Source organism: Melopsittacus undulatus, chromosome 7 (assembly GCF_012275295.1).
Source record: "Melopsittacus undulatus isolate bMelUnd1 chromosome 7, bMelUnd1.mat.Z, whole genome shotgun sequence".
Taxonomy (NCBI): domain Eukaryota; kingdom Metazoa; phylum Chordata; class Aves; order Psittaciformes; family Psittaculidae; genus Melopsittacus; species Melopsittacus undulatus.
This window is the reverse complement of record NC_047533.1, coordinates 61,384,266-61,403,015: the sequence shown is the minus strand read 5'-3', so window position 1 is coordinate 61,403,015 and position 18,750 is coordinate 61,384,266. Positions and strand designations below refer to the sequence as shown.

General features: G+C 38.9%; 1 protein-coding gene across 3 annotated transcripts in view; it reads left to right on the top strand.

Annotated features, from left to right (window-relative positions):
• The first annotated feature begins 17,420 nt into the window (after positions 1 to 17,420).
• Positions 17,421 to 18,750, top strand: part of DCLK2 (doublecortin like kinase 2) — an 84,863-nt gene continuing 83,533 nt past the window's right edge. For all 3 annotated transcript variants that reach the window (XR_004549882.1, XM_034065032.1, XM_031046778.2), the window contains exon 1: positions 17,421 to 18,367. Coding sequence is in view for 2 of the 3 variants with exons in the window: in XM_034065032.1 (XP_033920923.1) it covers positions 17,953 to 18,367 (415 nt within the window). In the remaining variant the exon portion in view is untranslated. The remainder of the gene's footprint in view (positions 18,368 to 18,750) is intronic.

The window sequence follows — 18,750 nt, the reverse complement described above, 5'->3', positions numbered from 1 at the left end:
AATCCAAGACCTTTTCCAGTGAGCACAATCCTCTCAGAAAGCAAAAAGGAAGACAGATGTCAAAAGATATCTAGCAGAGTGGTTCACAATGTAATCCAAGTGCCTAGCCAGGGCAAACATCATTGCTATGCAACAGACCTTCAGGAAGATATTGTGTTCCCTGTTATTGCAGCATTCATCACTAGATCATTCTCTAATGCACTGCCCCAAGCACACCAGATTTCTTAGAGTTTTCCTAAATTCTTGGTGCATATCCTTGGGATAGTCCCTCACCCTGCAGTTTTGCAGTGGTTTAGTCACTCCCCACCAAGTTTTTCATAACCTTGTTCACAGCACTGATAGGACAAATTTAAAATTGTATTATTTAATAATGATCACACCTCTCCTATCATCGCGCATTCCTGACTTGTCTTACCTTAGTACTATTTGATGCAACACTAACATCTGATCTGCTCAGTTTGAAGACTACCTTGAACAGCATAAGCAGACTGAGTTCTTCTTCCAGTCAGTCACTATACTTTTCTGCAGCTAAAGAAATTTATAATCCCTGCTTGCCTGACCATAGCACTACTGCCTGTACCAAACAGATAAGAAAAATGAAGGTGAAAGAGATGAAGGAGAGAAATATGAAGAAGAAAGGAAAATATGGAAGAAACTGAGTATAGAATACCAAAGACAGATTCAACAAGTTCAGTTCATAAAGGCCTGATGTTAGGTGTCTAACAGTATACAGTTGCTCTGTTAATTCAGTAGAAGTCGATCCACAACTCTTGTTATGTTTTAGGATCAGCTGGGGACAAGTTGTTCCCAGATCCAATAGTTAGCACAGCACAGAGAGTTCATCCAGAAGTAAAATAATTCTTCCCATAGGCAGTGAGTCTTGGTCTGAAGAGCTCCTATTAAACCACAGGTGGTGTGTAAACAGCTCTCCTAAATTATGAAACATGTGAAAGGATTGCAGTAGATTCTTGACCTTTTGTCCTCCCCTGGGGTGAGCACTTGCAGTACAGTAGCTGTCTATCTGCTCTGTCAACACCCTCTACATTTCATGAGCATACAATATTAAACCTATTCAGTATCAGGCAGTGTAAAGCTCACCTAATTTGACACCTGATACAAAAAGCAGCAAGGTGTTATTACAAATTGCAAATACACTGGAATGAATTTCAAGGAAAAAACCAACACATATTCATGATCAATAGACTGCTAGACAGTCAATTACTAGTATCTTTCTATTGCATTGGAGTTTTAAACACAAAACTGACATTAGTAACCTCCATTCAGACTGCTTAGAGTAACCTCTACTCAGAGTGCTAGCCATTTGGAATTACTGACTCCCACTGAGTTGTCAAAAACTGACAAAAATTAATTGGAATGTTTCGTGAACACTCCTTTGCAAGCTATGATATTATCAGCTCCATAGAAAAATTTCTGTAAAAGAATAGAAGGAATAGGAAGCAATCGGGGACTAATTGTGAATCTAAGACTAAAAGAAAATTGAGTAATGTAAGCAACAGAATACAAATGTAAAGCGTGTTACTGCAGCAAAGAGAAGGGCAGCCAAGATGCAGAATGAGTTAGTGCAGTCAAATCAGTCTAGAAAAAATTGGATGGGTTATAACAAGTAATGAACAAAATTAGAGACAATGAGGGACTTCTAATAAATCAGGGGCCTGCTGAAAATAATGAGACACATCAAATGGCTGAAATATTGCACATTTTTACACAAACTGTGAGGCAGGTTGAAAAAATATAAATATAAAAACTTTGTATTTTCTGTGAGGCAAGTTGAGAACAGAACTAGCAAGTCATCGAGTGGTAGAGAGATGTAAAGCAATATATTGACTGTAGGTATAAGAGGACTTTTAAACATGACCATATATACCCAAGAACTTCTGAACTCAGGAGAGAGGTATCATTTTTTCAAGACATGAATGCATTGAGAGATACCAAGCTGTAGGAGAAAAGAAGGGTAAAAATGATACATTTCAACAAACACAAAAAATTGCTTGTGTTTATTTGGTAAGTAAATTCAGCTTCAGTTACTGGCCAAATAATGGAACTAAACTTTTTCTGTGCAGGAAGTTAGCAAGCTGTGATTTGGAAACATCCTAGGTTATAAATTATACCTAAACATCATTTTAAACATACTTTAAAAGAGGTAGGAAGGGAGGCAGTTGGATATGTATTTTTAAAATTATTTAATAGACTCCTTTTGAATTTCAATTCACATATGCATGATAGCACTGTGTTAAGTCACCAGAAAACAAAAATCTAAGCTAGGAAAACTAATGGCCATATCCATCAGGGATTTGCCTGAATGGTTTCACCTTTTTAAAGTCAACTGGTGGAAAGCAAATAAAGAATAATGTTTAAACCTATGTTAATTGAGTTGAGGTGGTGTATCAGAAAATGCAAGCATTATATATACACTTAAATACTTTCCCAATTATAGGAAGCATAAACCTGACTTATTCCTGACAAACGTGATGTATTCTGCATGTCTTGCCATTACTGAGTTGGCAGAGAAGTAAAACAGCATAACAATTAAGATTACCAGAAGAAAATATGTATTAGGAAATACTGCACATATCAGAAACAACAAAGCAGCAAGGCAGAAGATAAATAGTTTAGAGGCAGGAGGAAGAAACTGAAAAATCCTGACAAAAAAAAATTATCTTTCAGAAGTCTGATTTGTCATGGCCAAATCATGGCAAAATTGTTGCTGAGAAAACTAAAGAGGTGAGGAGCAGATATTACAGGTCTTCCATCATCAATCCTCCTGGCCCTGACTCTGCTATTCAAAATCCCTCATACCTGCCATGATCCCTGTGTTTCATGCGTAGACCCCGTATTCTCGGCCTGTTGATATGGTTGCCCTGTCCTTACTCTGCCAATCTGCTCTAGAGGGGTGAAATGTGAGTTACAACAAAGTAGAGGGTATAATAATACTTTTATTCCTGTCTTTGACATTATGATCTTCGTCAAATAGCATTCTGTGAATTTCCTCACATTTGCAACAGATCTGAGGGCTTAGTAAAACAAGAAGGACTTTCAGATAGTGTTTTGAGAATCAATTGCTACATATAGAAGACTTAACCTTTGTGTTAGAAGTACTATAGAATCCCAGAAAACAGTAACCTTCTGCCAAGTCAACACACACAACTCTGCTTTTGGCATGGGGATTCTTGTTTAGGTTTAGCTGCCCATTCAACCATTGTCACTACATGCACTATTCAAATATCCTTATTTATTCATCACTGTCCAGAGAGAAGTCTAAAATCAGCACAGTTAGAATATAACCTTTTTGTTTCAGCTTGCATAATTAATGTCATGAGATCGTATTTCTGCTCTCTCTGATGTGAATAGTTTCATGAAGCTTTCAGCACTTTTGCAGTCAAACACAACATCTCCCTAAGTGGCTAAACAACAAAAATAGCAATTCAACCTCTGACTAGCAAAATGCTAGAAAAAGTGAATCTGACCTATTCACTCAATGAAAAGGATATTAGTGGTACTTGTAATCCTCATTGATACTGACAGGAAATTTAAGACTTCTTTTTTACTCCCTCCACATCTTCAAGAACAGGATGGAAAAAAATAGAAAAAGATCATTTTACCCTAGTACTAAAAGTGAACCACTCCTGTCTACAGCTTTTATTTTACCCAGAGAGATCAAAATACTTTACAGGTATTTATGCAAGAATTATCTCTGCTTCACAGATGGAGTATGTGAAACAGATTCTGGTGACTTGTTCGCCAGCTTTACATCAAAGGAATATTGGAATTCTAATTCTGGCTGTGTAATTCTCTGCTGCATGATCTTGACAAAGTTGGATCTAACTTTGAAGCTGGTCCTGCTTTCAATGGGAGGTCAGACAAAATGACCTCCAGACATCTCTTCCAATCTAGTAGTATTCTATGATTCTAATTTGCTTTGAATCTTTCATCTTCCCAGTCTGAACATACAAATCACTATGCAGACTTCGAACCCCAGATACAACATATTGCTAGGCTCTGCACAAAGTCACTGCTTAATCAGGAACCTACTAGGACACAGAATTTTAAATAGCAAAATCTGCTCCTTAGCATCTGAGCATTATGGTGTCTGTGGAATGACAATTGAATATCATTACCAATTTTAAACTAAGTGCTAGGACATAGCATATCATCATCCCCTACAGCACAGAACACCCAGCTGTTCTCAATTAGAAGAAAGCACTCCTTGACTTCACTAATTGTAAATAAGGGTATCTTATTTGTAATAAACAAGATATGTTCAGCAATAAAGATCACAAATCCGGTTTTAAAAAATGAATTTCATAAAAGAATTCCAAATTTCTCCACTAGCATTTAGAGGGGAAGATAACTCTTGTGCTGTAGTTTTGTACAGATGTCCATATTCAGCATTCTGTCATAAAGCTGATTGTTTTTTCTCCTCTGAGAAAACAATTTAAAAGCTTAGAAAGTATTAGCTGAGAAGCAGAACAAAAGAGATATATTTTACAGCAAAGAGGCAGATGACGTCATAGTAGGTAGCTTGACTGAAGGAGCTGAAAAAGACAGCCAAATACCTTGTTAGGCAACCAGCAGCATTACAAAAATACAAAAATAAAATTACTTTGAATTCAACTAATACATTGAAAATCAGTACACAGAGTGGCTGATACCAGCACCTTCTTGATATCGCGTTGCTCTGAGTAAGTGGCTTTTACTGCCGCACTGTAAAATTATTACTTTTTTTTTCTTAAACAAAACATCTCTGACCATTTGCCTTGTAAGTCTTCCGATTTTTGTTGATGCAGCCGTGTTTTCACAATCATCTCATTTGCCTTTTGGTAAGGACAGTACAGTCTTCTGATTTGCCTAATGCCAGGGGTTTTGCTGACCATGCTCTAACATCAACATTCTTGTTTTGTTGCTGCTTTCTCTGCAACAGTTGAAAAAGATTCTTAAATCTTTGCAACTACAACTTTTTTTTTCTTTTTTCTTTTTTTATGAGATGAAAAAGAAGTTTGGTATGTGTGCAATACTTCTCCATTTACAGCCAAAAATCAATTATGGGTCATGATGTCTTTAAAATTACAACCTTTTGAACTTGGGAGCTCTTGATTAAATACTTACTGTCACCTACAGTCTTCTCTTCTCTGAAAAGCTACTGCTCTGCAACAATCAAGAGAAGCAAATCTGTAAAACCACTCAAACACCACAGTTCAGAATCTGCTGTGGCTGATTAATTCACCAGCAAACACAATACCACAGCTAGTAGCTTAGGTAGGAAACAGAGGGAGCTGAAGAGCTGACAGGAAAAGTAAGCTTCTTCAGAAACAGACAGATGGTGAAGTAGCAGCTTAAAGCACCAGAGGTAAAACTGACAGAACCTGCCAGAGCCTTTTGTTTGTTTTTAAAACACACACACAAGCTCTGTTTCCTTTGAGAACAGGAAACAGGGCTGTTTCTCCTGCAACCTATCTCTGGCTCCTTTGCAGAAACAGCTACCTTGTGCCACTGCCTCTAGGGCCCCATTCAAAAGAAACTATTAACATCCTTTGTGCTTTTGGGGTTGTTTTAATACTTATTTGCCCTCTGCTTTCCATCAGAGGGAAAAAAAACAAACCCAAGAAGCCTGCAAAAGAGAGGCTGAATGTTTGTCAGCATCAGCATTCAGAGAAAGGTTTGGTGGCTTGTTTTGGGTGTGGGGTTTGGGTTTTTTTCATTTGTTCAGTTGGTTGGTTTGTTTTTGTAGGTTGTTATTTGGGGTTTTTTTTGTTCTTAGCAATGCTTAACTGCTATTTCCATTCAGTTGTTCACTTAACTTGCTGTGTGTGTTATGCTTTCTAAATAAGGACCAACTCACTTGTTTTGTTTTCCTCTTGGTCTGGTCACATTGTAAATAGTTCACAATATGCAAAACTGTGAAGACAGTTTGGGGTCTAGGAAAAAGGAGATATGAGTTCTAGCCCTGCAAGTTTCACCACACAGTATTGCTATAATAAGTCCCTTTTCTAAAGGGAAGATAAGTTGCCCTTTCTTACTCCTTCCTGTTTGTCCTGCTCCAGAGGTTAACTTTGGGCATATATCATTGTATATATATTTACATATGTCTGATCTCATTCATGATGTCCCTGCTCATTGCAATGGGGCTTGAACTAGGTAATCTTTAAAGATCCTTTCCAACCCAAACCAAAGAGTTATGATATGTTTAAGAGCACTTCTTACAGCTTATTACTCTCAGGAAGAGCCAGCATGCTTGTGCAATAGCAATAAGACAATAAAAAGTCACCTGACATCTTCCAAATGTTATTTTTCTGAGTTGCACAAAGAAATAGGTCTAGATTAACCAAATTCAGTGAGTTATGTTGACGCACGCATTCCCAAATAGCCTTTCCCTATGCTTTTTTTTTCTACCAGAGACATGCACAACAAAACCCCTATTTTCAGTACATAACAGCACACAGTCTGAGATAAGGCTAGCTAGATCAAATGTGAGCTAGAAATTTCTACAGTTGTGCATCTCGCAACCCATCCTAGGTTATATTTAAGAAATGTGCAATAATTTATTGTGAACCAGCCTAATCCACAACAGAACTGAAGACAAGCATGACAGCAATAGGTCACACAGTACTCCTCAGTGATAGAGATACAAAGATACAACAGTCAAGCAATCTGTTCTACAAGAACCTTTAAGACAACAGAGCAGGGGGTTTTGTTCTGTTGTTTTTTGGGGTTTGGTTGGGTTTTTTTTCTGGGTTTTTTTTTCTGTTTGTTTTTTTGTTTGCTTGTTTTATTTGTTTGTGTTCTTTTTTTTTCCCTAATAGGCAAAGAATTGTACCCCAGAATATTAGATTTGAATTTTCATTTTCGCTACTGTTAAATGCTTTGGGTAGCAACTGCATTCTTTAACAAAAGCAACAAAATAGGAAGAAACTAAAGTGTGTAATAGGATACAAACATGATCAGCTGAAGAACCAACGTGCATTTGGAAATTATGTTTTCATATTTGTTCCTTGCTTATAACACCAGCAAAATTTTCTTTCTGCAAATATTAGCCTACACAAATATAAAAGTTACATTTCTAAAATAAATAAGCAAAAATTCTCCACATCCTCACATTATCCACAAGATGGCAGTGCTGCCATCAGTCAGAACAACCTGACCAAACCGATTTTCAATACAACCTGTCTTTCCCTGACTACATATATAGCTGTCAGAAGATGGTATTTTACTCATATACAGACAAAACCCTCGCCATTCAGCAAATGGCTGAGCAGTATTTAACACGCTGTAATAATGAATTTCACAGGCTAACAACTGACAGCCAGATTGGAGAAGGCTATTTGGGGTTGATTCTTCTGTGAATGCACTGGCCTTCAAATCTCCTAAAAAAATACTAGTAATTATAGGCTTCACCTCTGATGCAATGAGTAATGTAAAGGCTGATAAATTGGTGGGTTTATTCCCTGTAGCCAGCTGGCTAACTATCTAAGACCCACATTGAACAGCTTAATTCACACTGGTCACAAATGATAATGTTCAAATAGCATTCTGTGTATTCACACGCAGCACAACAACGGCATGATTGTGCATGTGTTACAATGTGTGTACTAGTTTGCTATGGCTATTGCAGTGAACAATAGTTGTGAATACAAAACAGCATATGCTGCCAGCTATAGCATAAACTCCTCACACAACCTTCGTTTTCATTCACCTTGCTGTTGCTCATGCTAACAAGATGAAACTTTCACACATGGTCTACAGTTATATTTTCATTTAGCTGCACAGATTTTCACTGTCCAAATTAAATCATGTTTTACCTGAAAAACAAGGAACTATCGCTGTTTTAGTCAAAAGATCAAGACATAGGGAATATTTCTGCTTTTGTGAAACTATCACTACTCTGCTTCTCTTTCATTGCCTACCCACCTATATTCAATCTAATACAAAGCTGATGCCACCTGATGTTTGTAAAGAAACACTTTACAAAATAAATATTAGTCCTCTATTCTCCCTCTTTAATCCACAGCGTTTTCTGGCAATAGATGTTCAAGGACAGACACTATTGACTGACAGTTTCAGAGGTTACTAAGTCTCTGAGAATTTCCTACTCTACAGTAAATGAACAGCAGAGTGGCAAAAGTTCTACCACATTCAAAGTACAGTTGCTTTCTTACAACACAAAACAAAAATGTCAGTGGGAAACACAAATGTCCAATTGGAAAAAGAGAAAAAAATTTTAAACTAAAAGTATTTTCATAGTATGGGAACAGAAGACTCGTGACTGATTTACTGGTAATGATCAGATATCAGAAAAGAAAACCAGATGGAAATATTTACATTTCCACACCAGTCAAGTATATACCATCTCAGCTAGTATAAACTCATCTTACATTGGACCATAGCATATTACTATATGAAACACTGAAATCGGACAGTTATTTCACTTGTATTTGGACTTTGAATGAACTAGTATGCTTATAGTCTTTTTTACCCCTGCATGTCTTGCTAAATTTGAATTCCTCTTATATAAGAATAGAATTACAAACTAGCACAATTTAAACTACTTTAGTATATGCCCTTGTTAAGCAGATTAATAGCCTAATTCCCTGTTATCTGCTCTGGCTAACTACCAGGTTCCAGGTATTAACAGTTTTCTGTTCTATAAAGTAGTACACACACTAAACCAGTATTTTATATATAAATACACATATATAGACACATATATATGCATACATATATACACATATATATACAAATATATATACAATATATGTAGACAGACATAAAACTTTCAGGCTTTTACAAAAACCTGTGACAGCTACCACATTTCCTAAGAGCTCTCCAATAGAATAGGGTAGAAGTTCCTAGCAAGTTGTTCTGCATAGATTTTTCTCACCTTTAAAATTCACCACTACCTTGTACAACATCACCAAGGCAAAGAGGAGACATTGAACACCTGTGTGTACATAACCAAAAAAAAAATAAAAGAGCATCAGTGAATATTTTGCCCGCAGGACATTTTAGTGCAACTCTTGTGTTTGTCAGTTGTATTTTGGTTCCTGTTCTGCAGACGGTTGGGACAGTGAATGAATTACCATTTGCATGCACACCCTCTCAAGACAAGAACTTTGGACTGTAATCTCTGAGTTTAGGACTAAGTCCTTTCAGTGTACATGTGGCACCTAGCACACTGTCCTTATGAAAAGAAATACTGAGTACCTCAGGCACAGTTTCCTCCTTGCTTCTACAGAACCAAAGGGTCACATTGCTTTAAAATCTCCCATCTCTGAGATACAAGGAAGTTCATAATGAAAACAGGATTCAGACTCCTCAAGTTCTCTGAGAACGCTTGACTCAGAATTAAACTTGAGCATCTGGCTTTTCTACAAGGAAGAAAAATAATCAGAATTACTTTTGTTTCAAAATCAGGCCTCAGCAAATACATTGAAAACTCTGGAACAGCCCAAGGTTACTTTGTGCCTATAGCCATACTTGTTCTTTCCTCAGCAGCTAGCTTCTCATGATCTCCTATGTCACTCAGCTGGAAGTATAACTGAGCATTATTCCTAACAGTCACAACTGACCTGGAAATTATTTAGCTTAATGTTTTGTCTTCTCAAGAATAATAGTTGCCTGCACTTAACAATATGCAAATACTTTAATTCTATATTCTCTCCAGCTCCCTACAAAGCAGCACAGACCATTGTGGAAGAAACACGCTGCAAACCCAGTCAAATTGTTCACTTTCTAGCCTATACACGCTACCAGGACCTGAGAAACTCACCAGATTTCCTCCACTTACTTCTTATGATTTGCTTATTTACTAATAAAAGAGATTCTTTTCCTCCTCCCAGACCTGTCAGGATGAGTGATCCTAAAGGAAATGGCAAAATAAAATGTCATAAGGTAGCAGTAGTCTTAATCTAAGTAATCTGTAGGGAAGAAATGTGATATTCACATCACTGTCAATAATTAAGCCCCAAAGCAGCACTTTATTATTTTATTAAGGCCAAAAGTTCAATTTGGCAAAGTCCCAGCACAAGCTTCCACTATGCTGTCTGCAGTAGTAAAGAGACATAATTCTGCTACTAATGTAAATGGTTTTGCTGGCACCAAGCAGTCAAATGTATAGATTTCTTGTCAAAGCTACAAAGAGTACTAAAACATGCAAACAAAATTATGACTGCTACAGAAAAAGCATGTGAAGATTAAAGGAATATTTCACAAAACTGTATCTGATTTCCTTTTAAAGATTAAAGCAAGATTCTTATCAAATGAAAGCCAAATGACTGCTTTCTCTTCTGTACAGGAGCTAACCCTGTTCCTTTACTTGATTTTGTATTGTGCCTGCGAACAGACAGAATAATGTTTCTAAACCTAACTAAAACTTTTACTTGTTATTAGGAACAAAATACCACCATACCATTTCCAGTAAATCTGGTAATACACATACAATATTCACACCATAATTACTAGAGCAGTCATCCAAACCTAGAAAGCCAGGACTGGGTTTGGTCCCTCAGCTCCAAAACCACACTTTATCTTTGGATGCTAGAATTCTTTGACAGAATTTATGATGTCTCTAAGCTAAAACCAGTCTTCAGTGATGCGCACAGAGCAAATATTTCATAAAAAGGGTGAAACCACTCTAAAGGGATACAACTTGTTCTTCTCAGTAGCTAGCTAGGTGACAGACCCTTAGTTAATGCTATAAAATTCCCATCAGTAACTTCTGCAACCCTTCTTAATTATGTCTGTCACTGTATTGGTACAGTACAATACAGAAAAAGAAAATGCTCTGACACTTTACAAAGGCTATTACTGGGGAATAGCACTATGACCTAGGACTTCTACAACCAAGTAGCAACAAGAGTAAGGCCCATACACAGGTTTCCAAGTCAAGATATGCACTCAAAACTCAAGCCTAGACAAACAACACATATCAGTAATAACAGCTTGCTTCCTCTTTGGAAAGAATTAAAATTTAATTATTCTATATAAGAATATAGGGTCCATTCAGTTATTGCTCATTCAGAAAGAGGCTTCCTGCACCATTTTTTTTCCTCAGTATATATTGCATCTGATAGTGTTCACATAAAAAAGATGATGAAAGGCTACATTTGTCTTCCCTGCAGGTTAGAGATAACTGATCAATAGTTCATTGTCCTCTTTTCCCTTCTGTGTTTCCAAGTGGCGCATCTCCACCATGGAGTAGAAATTAATCCCTAAATACATGACTTCACACATTTACATCTCCACTTCATTTTATTTCTCTAGTCTACAAGGTATTACTGTAAAGCAGTACTACTACTAGCTAAATATGCTATCCTACCTCCTTGTCCTATCCCATTTCTGGAGTTGAGGATTAATATTCAATCAAAATCATTCCCCAGATCAAATCTGCACAGATATTTGTACCAGCACAAACAAGGGCAGTAACCCCAGGTAGTGGGAAAAAAACATCTAGGAACAACAGTGTAGTGAGAGAATTTTGTGTAGCTCGGTTTGTTTCAGTAATTACTGTATTATAAAATTACATTAAAAAAAAATCTGTGAGTGGTTGTTTCAAAATACATACTGTTTCATTCTTATTTTCATCTCCAGTTTCCATATATTTCATCAATGTCGTTCATCAGTGAACTTTAGACCTCTCTGCGGAAATAGCTATCTCATAAAGTACAATTAATTTTTCATTTTTAAGTAGAGTGGTAAATTGCTATGACAAATAACTGTTGTCACTGATCTTTGAAAGACTTTATTTAAATTCTAAAATAACATAATTCTTCAGGGTCTTTTCTCAAGATCTTACATTTTTCCTATTTTTAAGACTGTGTGACTAACTGTACTTTAACGTAAAACAACAGATTAAATGATCCATTTAATCCTGGATCACGTGTTGTTCTACCAGACTAATAGAAACTAACCAGATTGCCATTTCTACTGAAATTACAGAATTTTGATGTCTTGTATTGAAACAGCAACAGATGAAATAAAATTTATTAATGATTATACAAAAATAATGATAGGGTTAACAGCAAAAAGGTAATAGATACACTTTAAGAGCCCAAATGACTGTTCTAAGCTAAAAATAGATAAGTAAAAGAGGCATTTTTTTGCCTGTAAGACGTGACTTTTTCCTCTTCAAATTATCCATTTTGGGGGGGTTTACAGCTAAAATAATACTGAGGTTCTATAATACATATATATAAAATAGAATATATAACATGTAGTTGATTCACATTAAACACACCAAGCACTCTTGTTGATGCAAGACTATATGCAAAATGTCTTTAATACTTTTTTGAATTACAGAAGCTGAGTTGTTAGATTCGTAAATACAATACGATAATTTACCAGTAAAAATTAAAATTCTCAGATGTTACAGAACATATAATCTGATAACAGACAAATGCTGTACATTTCTACAAGGGTAATAAATTATTACTACGTTTATCTATGTCCAGTGGCATGGTATACTCAGAATTCCTCTCATACACCTTCTTGGTTTGCCATATGCAAATCCTAATTGAGTCATACAAATTAATGTAGCTCTCTTAAACAGCTGGCAAAACTAAAATTCACAAATATCTTGCAGTGTAGATTAATTAATGAAGAAGTACTATGCATAGGTCTTCTAATGCCTCCTCCTATATAGGCTTTCAGCTGTTTGTCCTTTAAGATTTTATTTGGAAACTTGCCCTTTCAAAGCAATGCTGAATCACACCTGGAAATTTTGATGAGAAAGGGAACATGAAGACCTTTCTATATCCCTCCAGTATAAGAAATTCAGAGTTAAGCATTTATTTATATCGTAAACACACATACTCAATTTATTTAATGTGGCAATCTGTTCAAATTTGAATGGATGCAGATCATGATGTCCCGTCATTGAGGAGTCTCCGATAACTAGGAACTGAGTTTTACTGGAGTGCAAAAAGACTGTGATCTTGTGGAGTTTGCTTCAGAGGGAACCTATTGGGAGGGTATCCTGATTCCTCCAATATGTTCGCTATATCACAAAAACTATGTTTATGTGAAGTAGTTATTTCTTTTGAGAATATTTTACAACTTCATTCATGATGCACTGCATAGAGGTGGCATCCCACTTCGCTCATTCACTCCCACATAAGGGAAAACGGGACACAGGGAAAATGGGACATCAGAAAAATGGGGCAAATTGCTAGAGAATTTCTGCAGGAAGATGCTAATCTGGAAGAAAATATAACTGGGTATAAAAAAAAAAACAGCACATTCCTTTGGGCAAACCACTGGCTGATATGAAATCTCACCCATGAAAAAGCTTTAAATTTAGAACCTCACTAGGAATGGCTTTGGTACATTTGAGTCTTTGTTGGTACAGCAAATTGAAATAGAACATACTGCGAGGATCCTTCCAGCTCTATATTTTTGTGTTTCAGGTTCAATATTGGTTTTATAGGGCTTTTATTCATACATCTTTACTACTTTCAGAAATAATATTCTTAAAGATAAATTAAAGGATAATGGAATCTTTTGGGAAGTGTACGAAGCTGTTTAACAAGTAGCCCCTGTATGGCATTTTCATCTGGTCTATTAAAATAGGTGAATAACTCTGAGGTCTTTTGAATACACATTTACAATGGCTTATCACAGATACTAGATTCTGACATTTCTCTATGATACATTAACATGCACTAAGAGAATTTAATAATCAATGAGCCTTAGACTCACATTCCCACTAATCAACAGGTGGTAATGTGACAAGAACATGCGTGTGGGCTAAAGCATCTATTATGCCACCTGTGCTGATAACGTTTTTTTTACATGTTTTATTTCTGTATAATTGTCTATATTGACATCAGCAATTTTAAAAGCAATATTATTTTCTACATGGGATTCATGGATAAACTGTTGAGTAGATGAAAATAATACTAGAAGCAAAAAATTGCTGATCCCAGTCTGACTTCTCTGCTACATGGGCAGGTTGTTTAAACTTCATTTCCCATTTTATGCATCTATGAAGTAGGGTACAGCATCTCATAGGGATGAAGAATATTTCACCTTGATCAAACAGACTCCAAGTTTATAGTGTTTTTTTTTGCTTCTTTAGCAAGATTACATGTTATGATTTTCAAGGTGAAATCAATGAGCTAAATGCAAAGGTCAGATACATATAAGTTCTTCTAAAACTATCCACAGTAAACTCTGAACTTGAACTGGATTTTACCTATTAACCGATTAAAAGCACTAAGTAATTTAAATTCCACTGATTCCAATCAGGAAGGTAAGGAGTTCAGGTAGCAGTAGGAGAAAAGACATTGTGTCTGATGGTAAAGTTTTCCTGGTTTCCTTGTAGAATTTTCTTAGATGGGTTGCTTGTTACAAAAAACAAAACTCAATGAACCAGTGGACCATAACAAAACAAAAACACAAAACCACAAAGGAGGCCTTCTAGATGTAGTAAGTGATTTAAAGAATTTGTTAAAGATTTAGGAATTTATGTCAACCACAATAAGGCAGAAATTTAAAAAAAAATCAATTACAGAAGCGGAACTGGTTAGTTAGAAGAACATGAAAACTGGAAGCTCTTTTAAAGTAGGAAATGTACATTTATAGAATCAAATATTCAAAGAATTAATGATAAACACATTTTTATGGTGTCAGGAGATTTAGGTTAATAAACCAAGTATCATTTATACATGTAGCATTGCTTGCTGTTAACTGAACTGCTAATTTATCAACCCTATTTGTAAAGATAAAGTGGGAAGAAGATAATGGAATTGCGTAACCCAGTTCCATACAGAATTGCATACTAAGCATATTATTTTTCTCCTGTCATCAAATGTAGTTCAGCTGCTTGTGGAGTTGTTCTGGGGTTCTATTCCTCATTTTTTAAAGTCTTTAAAAAAAATCTCTGACTACAGATAACTCTCTAGGGGAAATAAGGTGGCAAGAACAAAAGCAAAGCATACGTACAAATAGAAACACCGTGAACCACTCCCAGCAGGAGCTTACAGAGCTTATTAAAAATACAAACAACATCTGAAGAGAACCAAAATGGAAGAGCACAAGTTGCAGGAACATGTTTCAGGGGTCATCAGGAATTTCCTTGGCAGTTACACATGCAGGTCTAATTGCAACCTCTCTGTAAACAGCCCCTTCATATTAGACGTAGTTTAGTTTTACAGACCAGAACTTAATTTCATGTTTATATGTTCTATAAAATAGTGTGGCTGTATATACTTCAAAAACTATCTGTAGTTGGGATTTCCTTTGAGGAGAAAGAATTTTCCTGGTCAAAGGTGTGAGAATTCTCTTTTAGATTTACCTTACTCTATGGATTATATAAAATTGCCTTCTCCCATCTCATGTCTAGCTATAGAGTTCAGAAGTCAGAGTAAGTCCTGTACATGACCTATCCTACCACCAACAAAACTTGAAATTAATAGAATGCCTACCCTGACACTGAATTCTCCAACCTAAATTTAGTCATAGATACAGATAGTATATTAAATTCACATATGTACATTACACATTAGTCTGCATGAGTCATGTACACATAGTTAAGAAAGGTGCCATTGAGTTGGCAGAAAGGAGGTAAAAGGTGTGCTCAAGGAAGAAACTTTCCTTGATGTTGTGTAGTCTGCCTCTAAGCAAATTGAAAAAGCTTAGCCCAAATAACCTCCAGCTGAGATTTAAACTAAGTAATGTGACTTATTTTGTAAAGACTAGACTATGCTATGTGAATGATAGCATTTGGAAAAAATACAACCTCCCAGCTGAGACCAATCCCCTCTGGAGCACAGTTACACAGGTGAGTTTGAACTCCACCTGTGTAATTCTGCCTATAAAAAGGACTAGAAACTACACATCAAAACCAGTCTAGAAAGTTGTTCTCTACTGTTCTGTAATGTCTATGTTCTGTTTTCTAGGTAAGGTCTACATGTCTAATCTTAAAAGGCATATTTATTCCCCAGCTGTAACAGAACTCTCTCCTCATTCAGTTCCTTTTGTTGATTTTACCGCAAAGAAACTAATTGAGCTCCATTGCTTACCACTTCCTCTTGATTGTGGAGGTTTCCAGGCATTGCCAAAGTTAGCACTTTAATAGAGTGAAATTCATTCATGTTTTCCACTTATCATCTTTAGGAACATAGTAGATGCTTGATCTACTTTGTGACAAACCCAGTAATAATGGTGAGATAGTGCTTGACTTTATTAGTATTTCAAAATATAAAATGTGAAAATAATAATTCCACAGAAAATGTGACAAACTCTTTTCAAAAACCACTGAAACACAAAGCTGAACATAGATAAATCTTAGTCAAATCTTTTTCCTTTCCCACTATATACAAATAGACAGAAAACATTTCCTACACTTGCTGAAACATCGCTACTGAACAGAGTTCCATCCCTGGCGTGAAAAAGACTTTCATAAATCTTTCCTGTATGTGCCTCTCAGTTACTAATTTACTTTTCATATGGGGATGTTCCACCTGCAGCTGTTACACTTGCAATACAGACGATCAACCTGCAGGCAGCCTCCGGCCAATCAGACCAAGGGGTGTGGAGAAGGATGGGTGAAGGTTCCTATGGGCCCAGGACAAAAGCACAGAAACTGTGACCATTTGTAATAACACAACACAACTGGGATCTCTCAAAACAAGAGAAGTGACAAAAAAGCGAAAACACGCACCTAGCTGTAAATGTCTTTGACGTTTATGTACTCATTATGTAAAAAAAAAGATATATTCTGTAGTAGTTGCAAATAAGTTTGAAAAAATTTGAAATTGCATCAATTTCAATACATGTCGTCCATTTCTACCAGAAGTGAAGAAGCTGAGTAATCTCGTGAGCATTGAGAAGCTACCTGGGAAGGTCATGGAACGATGGCTAAGGCATATTCAGGAGGTTAAGGATGTGGGAACCAGAGCTCTGTTTATTTGGTTCCTCAGAATAGGAAGCTCTGTAGCTTCCACCAGTGGAAAAGGGAAGTGACACGGACGAGTGGTGTTCTGTGCTGGGGGATGTATGTGGGGGAGAAAAAACGTTATGAAAACGTTATGAAAAGCTAGAGAGGGCTCTAGCAGGCGGCTCCACTATTGCGCCGGAGGGAATGCGGGTTCAAAGGACCGGCCCCGTCAGAGCCGCCGCAAGAGGGACACAGCTGCCCCGACGGCACAGCCGCACCCCCAGGGTCATTCCCATTCCCTAGAGAGCCCCTTTCCCTCCGAGTCCCGCTGCTCGCCTCTCGTGTCACCAGCGCGGACGCTGGGGACGGCGGCGCCACCGAGCCCGCCTGGAGCCGCGGTAGCACCGCCCCGCTCCTCCTCTCTCCCGCCCGGCTCTGGGGCCGGCAGCAGCCGCGCCCGCCTCCCGCTCCACCGCCGCGGCTGGGCCGCAGCCCGCTCCCACTGTGGGGTCCGCTGCCGTCCCACCGAGGCGGGCGCTACCGGCGCCCTTCTCCGCAGACAACCGGGAGGTTGCGCCGCTCCCTGCGCTGACCGGTGCCGGGGTCCTGGTGCGGCCGCTTCGGCCGGGAGCTGGCGGAATAGGCGCTCCGTTCCCCGCTGCTTCTCCCCAGCGGAGCCAGCAGAAAAGAAGCTGACGCGGGGGAACCTGCGCGCACGGCGTCCTCCGCATTGTGCGAGCCGGCATAGGCACGTCTGTGTGCTGCCCCGAGTCTCCCGCCCTGGCATTGCATATAGCTGGGGGTCGGCGAGCGGAGACGTGAGGGATGCTTTTGTGCACGGCTGCGGGCGAAGCAGCGGGTAACGGCAGAGCTAACGGCGGCTGGAGCTGTGATTGCGAGGCAGGTCGGGCGCTGCGGTCACCCGCAGCTCTCCCGGCGGGAGAGGCCGGGCGCGATGCCGAATTAGGAGACCGGAGGAGTCCTTGCGAGCGTAGGGGTAGGCTTACCAGCCCATAACCGGCCCGGGGCCCAGCGGAGCTGGGAGGGTTGTCGGGCAGCTCCCTATGGCGAGCAACCGGAGCATCGAGCTGGAGCACTTCGAAGAGCGGGACAAGAGGCAGCAGCGCGCAGGGCCGCGCCGCAGCGGCACCGGCTCCGGCGGCGGCTCGGGGCCGCGGGGCAACGGGCTGATCCCTAGCCCGGCGCACAGTGCCCACTGCAGCCTCTACCGGACGCGGACTCTGCAGGCGCTCAGCTCAGAGAAGAAAGCCCGGAAAGCTCGCTTCTACCGCAATGGGGACAGGTACTTCAAGGGCTTGGTGTATGCCATCTCCAACGACCGCTTCCGCTCCTTCGACGCCCTCCTTGCAGAGCTCACCCGGTCCCTGTCGGACAATGTGAACCTACCCCAGGGTGTCCGCACCATCTACACCATTGATGGCAGCAAGAAGCTCACCAGCCTGGATGAGCTTTTGGAAGGTGAGCCAAGGGAAAGCAGCTTGCAGGCTGTGGGTAGTTCTGCCATGGCATGCTGAGGTCTGGGAAGAGGTGGTGTGGGGCCTGCTGGTGGGTTGCAGGTTCTCCTTGGAGTGAGTTTTCCTTTCTACCCTGATATAAGCTGAGAGAGGTTGCCTTGAAATTCGGCAGCCATGGAGCCTCTGAGGGCAAATGGTTCTAGTGCCTGTTGTGGTGTATTAGGCTTCCTTTATCTCAGAGTGGACCGTCCACTTCTCATCACCCAGACAAGTGCTCTCTGTATGTGTGTGGGTTGACTGTAATGGTAGTTACTCAGCAGGTGTAATTTAGAAGAATCACAGTGAAATTCTTGGCAACCTTTCAGTCATTACCATTTGTAAGAGAGG